The 13,616-nt window shown below is 38.0% G+C and overlaps 1 protein-coding gene across 12 annotated transcripts in view; it reads right to left on the bottom strand.

The window, feature by feature from the left end:
* Positions 1 to 13,616, bottom strand: part of alg9 (ALG9 alpha-1,2-mannosyltransferase) — a 253,304-nt gene that overhangs the window by 197,341 nt on the left and 42,347 nt on the right. For all 12 annotated transcript variants that reach the window (XR_011343620.1, XR_011343619.1, XR_011343621.1 and 9 more), the window contains one exon: positions 5,264 to 5,369. Coding sequence is in view for 9 of the 12 variants with exons in the window: in XM_069895966.1 (XP_069752067.1) it covers positions 5,264 to 5,369 (106 nt within the window). In the remaining 3 variants the exon portion in view is untranslated. The remainder of the gene's footprint in view (positions 1 to 5,263; positions 5,370 to 13,616) is intronic.

Genomic DNA, 13,616 nt, shown 5'->3' on the forward strand with positions numbered 1-13,616 from the left:
AAATGGCCTTACCGGGTAGGTCTCTTATTTTCCTGGAGGCCCATGGAATTTCATTTGCTTTTGCTGCCATCACTGTCTCAATCTTAGGTTGGTTCCCTCGTCCATGGGCTTCCTCATTGTCCGTGCCCGACAGCACTCTGCTGCTTCACTTGCAGCTCTCCACTGACCTCCTCTTGGGTCATCCCTGCTGGACCGCCCTCGCTCACCACTCTGGGAAGTTCTCTTCCCGATGGGGTCGCGATAATGCAATCCTGACACTGTCACTATTGTCTGAGAAGGTCTGCATTCAGCCTCTCCTTCTCGACCATGAGGCGAGTCCTTCCCGTTCTTCATTTTTCCAATCTCTTTCAAATCAATGTCTATGCCTTCTTTCTTGTTGTGGTGTTTTTTTTTATCCTTTCCTGACAATTTTTAAGGGGATCTTATTTTTACTGAATTTTATACTTTACTATCAGGGGAGCTCTAGCATCCTTCTAGCACCCCTCTACCACCATCTTGGATCCCTGAAGTTCAGTCTTGACCTCAATGAAATGCAGAATAGCTGGTAGTCACTCCAATCCCCATGTAAAATTAGCTCAGTTTGAGGTGAGGGAAATGGAAAGGGGACAAATTCATGATTTGGTTCCAGACCTATTTGGTTCAAGCTGAGCCAGATGTGCCAGAAGCAATGACGCAGTTTGCAGTGGTCATCTAATCTTTTGATTCTAATTCACCGTTCAAAGAGCCTGGAAGTTGACTGTCCATCCACTAAATGCTTGGAGGACATTGTGTCACACACCCATGCCCTCCAGAAGATGAAAATCAAATAATTGAATATTTGTTTATTATCCTAAAACTATGACCCAACCAGGTAGAAGTATCAGGAAAAGACTTTCCACACACGATGTTTACTGTTATAAACAACACTAAAAATTACAAGACTTTTTAAAATAAGAATCTGAACTGATATTGGTTATTTGTATCATTGTTTGATTTTCCTTAATCAAATCAGTAACCACCTCAGTAAAATTCAAAACACTGGGTTCCTTCAGAAGCCTTGGCGAGCAAATAAGCAGCTTTTTGCATCCTTTTTGATATCAAGTACATTAAGAGTAAAAAAAAAACAAGAGTAGATATAGGATGGATAGAAAATTTTGCTGGAGAAATTATAATAGTGATTACAGAGGAACTGAATGAGTATTTTACCTCATTGTAGAAGACATTAGCAGTATACCTGACTTTCAAGGGTGTCAGGGAAGAGGGAAGGTGCCTGGGAGGCTGAATGGTCTAAGAGTAGATAAGCCTCCTGGACCAGATGGATTGTACCCTCTGGTTCTCAAAGTAGCAGCGATAGAGATTGTAGAGGCATTAGTAATGATCTTCCAAGAAGCAATAGATTCTGGCAGGTACCAGAGGACAAGAACATTGCAAAGGTCACTCCACTATTTAAAAAGTGAGGGAGGCAGCAGAAAAGAAGTTATAGACCTGTTAGCCTAACAACAGTGATTGGGAAGGTGTTGGAGTTCATTGTCAAGGATGAGGTTACTGAGTAACTGGAGTGCATGATAAGCCAAAAATCAGCATTGTTTCCTAAAGGGAAAATCTTGACTGATGAACCTACTGCAATTTTTTCATGAAACTACAAGCAGGCTGGAAAAAGGACATGTAATGAATATTGTATATTAGGATTTTCAAAAGGTCTTTGACAAGGTGTCACACATGAAGCTGCTTCAGAAAATGACAGCCCATGGAAATTACAGTAAGATACTAACATGGGTAGAGCATTGGCTGATCAGCAGGAAACAGTAGGATCAAATGGATCCTATTCTGATTGGCTACTGGTTACCAGTGGGGTTCCGCAGGAGTCAGTGTTGGAGCCACTTCTTTTTACATCATTTATTCATGATTTGGATTGCAGAATAAATGGCTTTGTGGCTAAATTTGCAGATACAAAGAGGGGTGGAGGGGCAGGTAGTGAGGCGGCTACTGAAAGACAGCTAGATTGGGAGAATGGGCAGAGAAGTGGTAAATGAAATACAATGTTGGAAAGTGTACGATCAAGCACCTTGGTAGAAGGAATAAAAGGGCAGATTTATTTGGTCGGGGAGAAAATTCAAAATTTGACGGTACAAAAGACTTGCAAGTCCACGTGCAGAATATGCAAAAGGTTTACTTCCAAGTTGAGTCAGTGATGAAAGCAATGAATACAATGTTAGCATTCGTATATAGAGGAATAGAATACAAGAGAAGGTAAAGGTGCTGGTGAGACCTTATTTGGTGTATGGGGCACAGTTTTGGGCTCCTTATATAAGAAAGGTTCACAAGGATGATTCTGGGAATGAAAGGGTTATCATATGAGGAGCTTGACAGCTCTTGGGCTATATTTGATGAAATTCAGAAGATGAAGAGGGGGGGATTCTCATTGAAACATTTCAAATGTTGAAGGGCATGGACAGAGTAGATCCTGAAAAGTTGTTTCCCATGGAGTTAGAGTCAAGGACAAGAGGGCACCCACTGAGAACAGAGACAAGTAAGCATTTCTTCAACCAGAGAAAGTCAAAACTAATGATCAAGTGTTTACTACATGTTCAGCAAATTAAAACAGAGTGGTACATCTGTTTAAGTTATTGCCACAGACAGTTGTGGATGTTCTGGATTAGCCATGGTATCAAAACTGTGCGGAGAAGGCCAGGCCAGAAGTGGGAAAATGGATCACCTCATGATTGAAAGGAAGGACCAACTTGATGGGCTGAATAGCCCATTGTTACTCATGTTTTATGGCTTAATCAAACCAGTGGACTCAAGATTCAGGAGTGGAACTTGAACTCATGACCTACTGATTCAGAAAGCAAATGTCTTATCCACGAGAAGTAATACAATGTCTAAGACAACTTTAGAACAAATGGAATGACTCCAAGAAATAGGAACAGAAGCAAGCCATTTAACTCCTTCAACCTCCTCCACTATCCAGTCAGATCATGACCTAATCTACTTCTCCTAAATTTAATCTCGCACATCATCTTTTTTCTGTCCATCTCCATTTCAAGAAGATTCAAGTATTCCACCTCCTCTAATTTTTGAAGCGAAGAATTTCCAAATATGTACAAGCCTTAGAGAGAAGGAATTTTTCCTCATTTCAGTCTTAAACAGTTCCCCTCACTTTCTGATCCAACTCCATCCTATCTTAAACTCCCAACAATTATTTGGAACATTTTACTCTTGGCTCAAGAGAGCCATTGTGTGGCAAGGTCATGCACTGCCCGCGTAATCAAAACTTGGATTCTGTCTTCGAAATTAATGTTTCAGAATTTCCATGCATCGACCAGCTACTCTCACATATTCAATTATCCAATTTTCCCAATTCCACATTTCCTAATAGTGTAGCTGCCCATGCACAGAAACACAAACCAGCCCACAAAATGGCCAACAAACACAGCGACCGTGCAGACCTGGGGGTGACACCAGTCATAACCCAGATGACCTGCACACTGCGGGAAGACAGGGAACTCTGGCGGGAATGCCGACCAACCTGAGGTCAGCACTCTGATGACGCGGGGCCTTGACATCAGCACCGGCCCACATAAGTCGAGCTGCCAGTACTATAAATCAGTCTTTGATTTCGACTCCTCATGTGTTTTCCTTCCACACTCAACGTGGTGCATACGCTACAATAGATTAATACAGTGATATACTTATAAAGCTGAATCAACTTTTGTGCTTAATTTAGCCAGTGTTCTACTATCGACAAGAATTGGTTAACCACCTTAAAACCTGAGGTATTACTTAACACCGGGAGATTGGCAACATGCAAGTAAAATTTACAAAAATAATTAGTATAATTTCCATTACTTGCTCATTTAGAAAAAGTATGCAGGATCTTGTAAATATAAATGTACAAGTTAGATTTGATAAAGGGGTGAAAGGTTGTCAGGGTCAGACATAGTACAGTTTACAATGAGATATAATAGAAATCTGGATGCCAGAAATCCAAACATTTTGAAAACTCTCAAACTTTTTAAATTGAGCGGCCTTTTGTCTCCATGCACATGTGCCACAGATGCACAGCAGCAAAAGCCCATTGAAACTCCAAGTGTTCAATCTACAAAGCAGTGCAGCAGACACAACGGAAGTCACAGAAATGAAAGAATAATTTTTTTGCATTTTGTATTTTATATGAAAGTGTGTGAATAAACTAAAATAAATAATTTGTATGAAATAACTTCTGCTTTCATTTGTGTATATTTTTCCTTTACAATATTCATTTTTAAACAATTTCAAGCATTAGATGCTTATTTTTGCAGTGAAAAATATTTGTTTACATTTTTGTCAAGTGTTGACTTTATTTTTCTTTAAAACTGCTTGTTCTGATAAATAAATCATGTTGTTTCTGCTAATGAATAAACAATCAAAATTTACCTGTTCATTTCTTCTTTATTCCATCTTAAATCTGATTTTTAAAAGTACTGCCCGAGAATTCGGACAAACTCAATCCCCAAAGTCCGGATTTTCTGACTTCTACTGTAATTCCTGATCTTGTTAATGCAAAGTAGGTTCAATGGGTCAAGTAATTTCTTTCTGCTTCCTTATTCTCAGGTTCATGTATTTCTTCAGGATTTACAAGATAGCATCAATGTTTGGGACATTGCTCTTATTCTGATGAGGCTTCGTTGAGATGTTTTTCACAATAAAAATTTCCAGTTACACGTTAATCATGCGCAGTAAATGTTGCAGGACTGCAATGTCACTCACAGTTCCATCTCATCACAAGAGATCTGACTGTAAAAGCAGATATTCTATTCAATCGGTTTTATTCCAACGATGAGCTGGAATTGTGTCAACTTTAATCCATCAGGAAAAAGACAGACAAAGAAGAGACTTAACTGGAATTCACTTCTTTTGACCATTGGATACCACATGCAAAGTGAATGCACATCTTGCAGGAACAGCATCTACACTTTCTGTAATGGTCCAATATGAATTGGCTCATACAGAACCAGACTTAATTTTTTTCAGTTCTTGTACTATTTAAAGTAAGACTAGTCAGTGGAAGGAATTAACTCAAGGCATGAATATTATTGAGAGACTGCTGTTTAAAATCTAAATGCAACAAAAGGCAAAGCGGTGTGGAAGCACTTGGTGCGGAGACAATCCACCAATGGGACTGAACAATGGATTCCAAATCTAAACTCTGCATCTTCAAAATAAAGTATCACTTTTTTGTCATGCTTAACCACACTTTACATTAAATCTATTCAAAGCACATACACGCAAAGTAAAAGCTTACCATAGATGTCTGGCCCATGAGGGGTAAAAACATTGTAAAGGACAATGCTCAAAGGTGTCACCACTAATTTCCCATAGTAATAGCTATCCACTGCCACAAGGGGGACCTGCAACACAGAAAGGAGATGTATTTAAATAGCCACAAGATAGTCTCATTCCAAAATAATAACTATTTCTCTTGTTACAAACTAACAATCCTTTTCATTATGTTTGGGACTAAAGAGTTTTACCATTAGCACAGGAACAGCAGTGGAAAATTCACCAGGAGTAAATTCAAAATAATAGTTTTTTTTAATTAAACTATTCATAACATAACATTTCTTATTTAACTCTAAATTTTCTTAACTCCAAACTCAACCCCACGATGCACAAATGTGCATGCACAAGTAATTCAAAGTCCCACTCTGAAAAGTAAATTTTTTAAAAGTTCAGCATCATTTTAGTCTTGCTTGAAGATTTTAACTTCTCAGCTCAGAAATAATTATAAAGCGCTTTTAAACATAGATCTTCAGGCCTCTTTTACTCACAATGTGGTTTTCCAAATGAGGAATCTGGCCTCTTCTCAAAGACAGCGAATGTGGCTATTTTCTTCCACGATGAAGTCAAAAACCCGACAAGGGTCAAATGAAGAGGCCAAACACAAAAATAGTCCCAATAGAATTCTGTCCTCTTTTCCAAAGAGACAGCAAAGTGGTCATCATTAATTCAATAGCCACTGAATATGTTCCCCCTCCTTCTGGGAGTAACACACAACAAACAACACCAATTCTGGTTACAGTAAATCAACCCTGTCTTTCACAAGGTTTCAACTGCTGTTTGTCACAGGGTTTGGTTTCTGTAAACTCCAAGCTGAACTGTTCCAAAACTGAATGCAAAATAACTGAATTTGTTAATATAGTTCTCCAAATCATGTGACAATTACATCATGGATGAAGTCTGTTCCAGTTCTTGGAAACCACACGACCATCAGTTTATTTCTACTAAAATTCTGTTCCTTTTTCAAAGCCATTCCATGTCCATAACAACCTCTGACCTCATCTCTGTCCAAGAGGCTTAAGTGGCTTTGATTAAAAACAGATGGCTTCCTCAACATCTCCCCAATAATTAAGACCCACTTGAAATCCATTAGCTCTGTCTGTCCAAGACATATCGACTCCAAAAATAAACACTCTTTCCAGAAAGCGATGGTTCTCTATAAATGTGCTGTGACCTGTGTGTGACCCTGTACCAACCCCCAGCTAACTTACTAAGAATTCAGATACAATATTTTATAATTTACTTTACTAAGACATTTTTATAAAAATAGTTTTGTGGCAGTGCACATCACTTGTGGTGAACCGGCCCTGCTTGTATCGCCGCACCGGCGGGGCAGGCGCGTGAAGATGGCACCGTCGGGTGACCTCTGTGCCTCGTGGTGTAGGCCAAAGTGTGCGCCTTGGGTGAGCATAATGACGTCACCGCCAATGAGGGGGCGGAGCTCATGCCGCCCTTAAAGGGCGTGCGCGAAGTTTGAATTAACAGTTCGTTTGAAACCCCCATCGTGTTAGTGGTGTGTTTCATTTTGTGTTGCAGCAGCTACAGTCTAACATTAAATTATAGGTGAACACAACTCCGTTACACCTCCTTTGCACGGAGAAAATGTTGAACTTCTAAAAAGGCAAAACTTTAAACTGCAATCTCCCATTTCTTTTTAAACAGATTTCACAGCCTTAAACGATACAAATATGGCAGAAACATATGTATTCAACATCTCGATAGGCAGTCAGCAATGGCAATGGCACTATCTCATAATATCACTACAATGTCTTATTCCCAAGTCCTATTCTTGAAAAATTCAACTCCAGTTCAATCATCATCTATTCTTATTTTTAATCTCACTCAAAAATTATGATCAATGTAAACAAAGCTTAATCCCATAGCAGCGCAAACACATTCTTCAACATGTTGCAAGAGGTAATAATTATTTTCAAATAGCAGAATAACTCTTGAGTGTTTCTTGTATTTCTTAGATACTGGATTTTCAACACCATTGTAGTAGACTTTTTTAAAATAATACAGCACTGGCTGCATCTTCTGGCATCAACTGCTAAAGCACACGGCTTCTCCAAATCAAGTGATTTAAGTCCAGGTTTATGACATACCATTTCTTTGTTTGTCAAATGCTTTCTAACACATGGCCGTCCAAATAAACTTCTCACTCTTCTTTTAAATATTATCCAACCAACCCCAAAATCTCCCAATAACTCTCCTACCCATAGGCACAACTTGACTGAACTTTAACCTGAACATACTCCAATTTTCCTTGGCCAATAACACAAGATAACTCACTTCAGCATGACAAAATTCAATCTTAGCTAAATTAACATTAAAACTGGCTTTCAAAAATCTACCAAACAGCTTGTCTTTACAATGACTCTTACAAAAGTCTTAGGTGTTGTCACATCTTCTTTTAAAAACGTAGGCAGCTTTATTTACCTTAGATGTTATCTCCTTGTGCCCAGAAAATTTTGCTCCAAGATAATTAGACATTGCTGAGAACAAAATTAACACCATCTCCTGCTTCAAAACTACCTTTAAATTCTCTTCAGCTACCTTACAAATTTTTTTCCCAGTAATCTTTAAACTTTGAAACATAATCCAACAAATTTAACTGCACATCCTCATTAACCCACTGTTCTTTTATCAACATTAAAGGTTTCCTAACCTCATGTCCAAGTAACAATTCCCTTACTTCAAACAAGAGTAAATGAACACCATCCCAATTCTTTTAATTTTCTTGACAATAAGTCCTCATCGTAGTTTTTAAAGTTGAATGGAACCTCTCCAATCTCCCTGAGATTCTGGGTGATATGCAGGCAATGTAATTTGATTAGCCCCCAGTTTATAAACCACTGAAATACATATGACATCAAATTCTTTCCCTGATCTGATTTCAGACCAAAGGAACTGAAAATTTTTCCTCGAGCCCCAGACATAGTTTTTGCTTTAATGTTCCAGAGTGGTATGGCTTCTGTACACCTGGAAATGGCACACATAATGGTCAGATATTTATTTCCAGTTTGTTTTGGGCATTGGATCAACACAGCCCATAATTAGTTTAGAAAAAAGTTCTCCAAAAACAGATTTTAAAGGTACCACTGTGGGACCTTCATTAGGTTTCCTTGCAACTCGACAAGTCTTACAAAATCTCCTAACATCTTATTTAAAATTAGGCTAGTCGAATTGTTTCATAATTTTGTAGGTAGTTTTCTTTACCCCAAGATGCCCATCTAAAAATTTCAAAATCTCATCTCTATAGGCTCTATAAACTGCAACCTAGTGAACCACTGCCCTTTCTTCATTAGCAATAATCTCACGTGACCTATATTTTCTCATTAATAAACCTCCATTGAAATAATATTCCTTAACTTCTACTCCAGAGAGTGCATTTTCTCCACTATCTTCACTTTGTTTTTCGATCATTTTTAATCTAAATTCTGAAAAATCCTTTTCCAACTGCTGTTCACTGTCACTACTAGAATTCTGACTTAATATTTAAAGTGATTGTTGATTCACAGTTTCTCTCTTTGATCTTACCATCCATTTGCTTCTACACCCCATAGCTTATTCCATGTTTTATTTCACTGCTTCTTTCTGCTGCTGTATCTCACAGATTTTTAAATCACTTTGTTCAGTATTTCAATCACTGGGAAAAATTTTAAACTTTAAATCAGTTTGTTCAACAATCTCGCTGGCAACAACATCCCTTTCAGCTTCAACCATTATTGAATACTTTATTGCAGAGACAACCTTATCGCCTGATACAAAAGATGCAAATTCCTTCCCAACTTTACCAGAAATTCCTTTTCCACTTACTCTTAATACAAGCATTTGGGGCTATTTCCTGTTCTCTTTTAGAAAAAAACAATTCACTACCACATGTCCAGCTCCCCTCTTAAAAAAGGTCCAGCCCCCCCCTTATAACTACAAAATGAACCAAAAGGTCCAGCCCCCCCCTTACAATAACTACAAAATGAACCAAAAGGTCCAGTCCCCTTTACAATGACTACAAAATGAACCAAATGGTCCAGCCCCCCCTTTCATTAACTACAAAATGAACCAAAAGATCCAGTCCCCTTTACAATAACTACAAAATGAACCAAATGGTCCAGTCCCCTTTACAATGACTACAAAATGAACCAAATGGTCCAGCCCCCCCTTTCATTAACTACAAAATGAACCAAAAGATCCAGTCCCCTTTACAATAACTACAAAATGAACCAAATGGTCCAGCCCCCCCTTTCATTAACTACAAAATGAACCAAAAGGTCCAGCCCCCCCTTACAATAACTACAAAATGAACCAAAAGATCCAGCTCCCCCCTTACAATAACTACAAAATGAACTAAAAGGTCCAACCCCCCCTTTCAATAACTACAAAATGAACCAAAAGATCCAGCTCCCCATTTCAATAACTACAAAATGAACCAAAAGGTCCAGCCCCCCCTTACAATAACTACAAAATGAACCAAAAGGTCCAGCCCCCCCTTACAATAACTACAAAATGAACCAAAAGGTCCAGCCCCCCCATTTCAATAACTACAAAATGAACCAAAAGGTCCAGCCCCCCCCATTTCAATAACTACAAAATGAACCAAAAGGTCCAGCCCCCCATTTCAATAACTACAAAATGAACCAAAAGGTCCAGCCCCCCATTTCAATAACTACAAAATGAACCAAAAGGTCCAGCTCCCCCTTACAATAACTACAAAATGAATCAAAATGTTTACCCCATTTATTTTCTACCTTATTTTGGAACTTCATGTTACCCTTTTGAAAAGGTATTTTAGGCACAAATTCACATTATGATAATTGTCTGCAAATGTAGCTGAATTCTGTTTTTAAATTTCACTTAACTTTAAGATCTGGATTTAACACATAACCAACTGTAAATTTAACTGAATTTTTCAAAATCTCAATTTCTCAAATTCTTTGTTTCTTGGCTTCCTCTACTTTAATTTTTTCTAACTCTAACTCAAACTGCCTCTGTCTTTCAGATTCCTCTAATCTGTTTTTCATCTCTCTCCCTCTAATCTAAATTTTCCATTTTTCTCTCTTAATCCAACTTCCATTTCTCTCTCCCTCCAGTTTAAATTTTTCTAACTCCATCTGTATCAGCTGTAACTGCTGGTCAAGAAATCTATTCTTAAAAAAAATGTATTAACTCTTTCTCTTCAAAAATACCCTCTTTTACTTCGTAGTCAGCCATAATTTTCTGAATCACTATTTTTTTCATTGATACTTTTAACTCCATAAATTTCAATTCTTTAGCAATAAACAACAACTCATCCTTTTTCATCTTTTCCATTTCTGAAAGATTTGGTGATTCCAAAAATTTCTTAATATCCATTTGGGCAATTTCACGGCCCACATTAAGTTTTGTTTCCAAAACACATTCATCTGTTCTTTTTACAGAATCTGACCAAATTTGGAAGTTTCACATGGTCCATACTTGGTTTTGGGGCTTAAAACATTTCATCCACAAATTCTGCAGAATCTGACCAAGTTTGCACTTTCAAATCTACACAGATTGGCATTGCCAAACATTTATCAAAACCCATTGCTGATGTTTTTCACACACAAAAAGCCCTTTAAATTAGCTTGGAAAAAACATCACAAAAACTCCAAAGGTTTAAAATGCCAAAACTCCAAATGTTTTAGTTCCCAAACTCCAAATATTTCAAATTGCAAGGATAAGCCCCTAATTATGTAACAAATTAACAACCCTTTTAATTATGTTTGGGAAGACTTTTTGTTAGCACTAACCAGAAACAGCAATGGGAAAATTCACCAGACAATGGCAAATTCAAAATAATAGTTTTTATTAAACTATTAATAATGTTTCTCTAAAATTAACCCTACTGTGCATGTGCAAGAGAGTGTGACAGAGTATTTAGAGGAGGTTTCGGAGGAATTGTTAAAGCAGGTTGCACACAAACATTTTAAAACACAATCTTTGCAGGACTTTTGCAGAATGCCTTTTGCAGAAAGCAACAAAGTTGCAGAATACAGCAGCTTGCCTGGGAGAAAATGAGAGAACAGGAGAGAACAGTTTTGCTCACAGAGAGGAGAGACACAGAAATCAGTTCCAGAAGGACAAAACTGGCAAACTTTGGAAGGCTGACGGTCTGAAAGGTGATCTGAAAGAAAGAGGATCATCTGGAGAACCCTGAAGGGGGCAAGTTTTGTCAGCAAGACTGATTGAGAAGCAATCAGTTGAGGATGTTCAGGAAAAGGAATCTCTCTGAAAACCAGCAAGAACCCTCCTGAGTGGTAACCATTTGCCTGTTAAGCACCAAAGACTGGTGAACTTTGTTAATGCTAACCTCTGTGCACAGTACAAGAATTGCCTTCAACCAGTGAGATTGGACTTTTCTAATCTTAAATATACATTACATATATCTGTGCTTAGTATTAGGGGGGGGGGGAAATTAAGTCATTAAGTAGGTTAAGTAATAAGTTAAAGTTTAATTCGGTTTTCTGCTCAAATATAATTAAAAACTACTTTTATTTAAGTAACCCTGTGTTGTGGTGCATATCTATTGGTGCTGGTTTTTGGGGTCTTCTGGACTCCGTAACATGAACCTTTTGGTTCATTTTGTAGTTATTGAAATGGGGGGCTGGACCTTTTGTTTCATTTTGTAGTTATTGAAAGGGGGGGCTGGACCTTTTGGTTCATTTTGTAGTTATTGTAAGGGGGAGCTGGACCTTTTGTTTCATTTTGTAGTTATTGAAAGGGGGGGGGCTGGACCTTTTGGTTCATTTTGTAGTTATTGAAAGGGGGAGCTGGACCTTTTGTTTCATTTTGTAGTTATTGAAAGGGGGAGCTGGACCTTTTGGTTCATTTTGTAGTTATTGTAAGGGGGAGCTGGACCTTTTGGTTCATTTTCACACTCTGAAAAGTCAATCTTTAAAAGTTCAGCATCATTTTAGTCTTGTTTGAAGGTCTTAACTTCTCAGTTCAGAAATAATTATAAAGCGCTTTTAATCATTATATCTTCAGGCCTCTTTTACTCACAATGTGGTTTTCCAAATGAAGAATCTGCCTTCTTCTCAAAGACAGCGAATGTGGCTATTTTCTTCTACAATTAATTCACAAACCCAGACAAGGGTTAAACAAAGTGGCCAAATGCAAAAATATTAATTTATATTATATTAATGGTTAACACAACTTTGTTACACTCTCCATGGATGCAACCCAACCCACCAGCTTCACATTATTTGCTCAAGATTCCAGAAACTGTATTTCTTCTGCCTCTGCATTTAATTGTGTCTTTCCAAGCAGAAACTTATCTCAGAACCCTTTACAACCGTGATAGAATATGTGTTAGATGTATTTGGGAAATAAATTGGTAAAGTTAGAGTAGGTTACATACATACACACACTTTAAAACAGAACTTATATGAAATACTGAAGAATTCATATTCAGTGACTTTACAGAAACTATGGAGAATGCTATGTACATCTCACAAGTGGGTGCTAATTGAAATGAAGTCATGAAATGAATGGACTGGAGACACCCTGGTTGTTGAAAGCTCTTTGCAAGGGTTTTGACAGAGTGCACAGAAAGGTCATTCCTGGGTTCTAAAACAACAGATGGGAGCAGAAGACTAACTCCTATTGCTTGCTGGAGAAGGTCAGGGGTTTTGCAAGTGAGAGAGTCACATGGGCTTTCTGGCAGTTGGAGAGAGAAAGAAGGGGAAAACAAGTTCTCTCAGCCAGTGTGGTACTGAAAGCTTGCTAGAACTGAGAGCCAGCAGAAACTGGTTTGAAATTGAAACAGAAGCTCCAGAGTGGTGGATGGCTGGAAGTGCTATCTGTCTGATGTTTCTCTTGGAATAAGTGAAACAGAAAATAAATCTGTGGTAGCCTGAATGAAAGAGGTTACCATCTGGAAACCCCTGATGGGGCAAGTTTCATCAGCGAGACCTTGAGGTGACTAATGGTGGTACCTCAGTTGTGGAAATCCTGGAACAACAAATCTTTCTCTGCAAACCCTACAAGAACCTTCCTGATTTTGAACACCAAAGCCTGGTGAACTTTATACATGTTAAATTCTGTGCACAATATAAGAATTGCCTGCAACCAGAGAACTTGGAAGAATGAGAAGTGAGAATGAACTGTGAACCAAACAACTTTTCTTAAATTTACACACACATTACATACATGTGCGCTTAGAATTAGAAGGGGGTTAAGATGGGTTAGTTAAGTTAATAGAGATAAGTTACAGTTTGATTCTGTTTTCAGGTTTAAAGATAATTAAAAACAACTTTTGTTTAAGTAACTACTTGTCTTGGTGAATGTCTATTGCTGCT

The sequence above is a fragment of the Narcine bancroftii genome, chromosome 8 (assembly GCF_036971445.1).
Source record: "Narcine bancroftii isolate sNarBan1 chromosome 8, sNarBan1.hap1, whole genome shotgun sequence".
In the NCBI taxonomy this organism is placed as follows: domain Eukaryota; kingdom Metazoa; phylum Chordata; class Chondrichthyes; order Torpediniformes; family Narcinidae; genus Narcine; species Narcine bancroftii.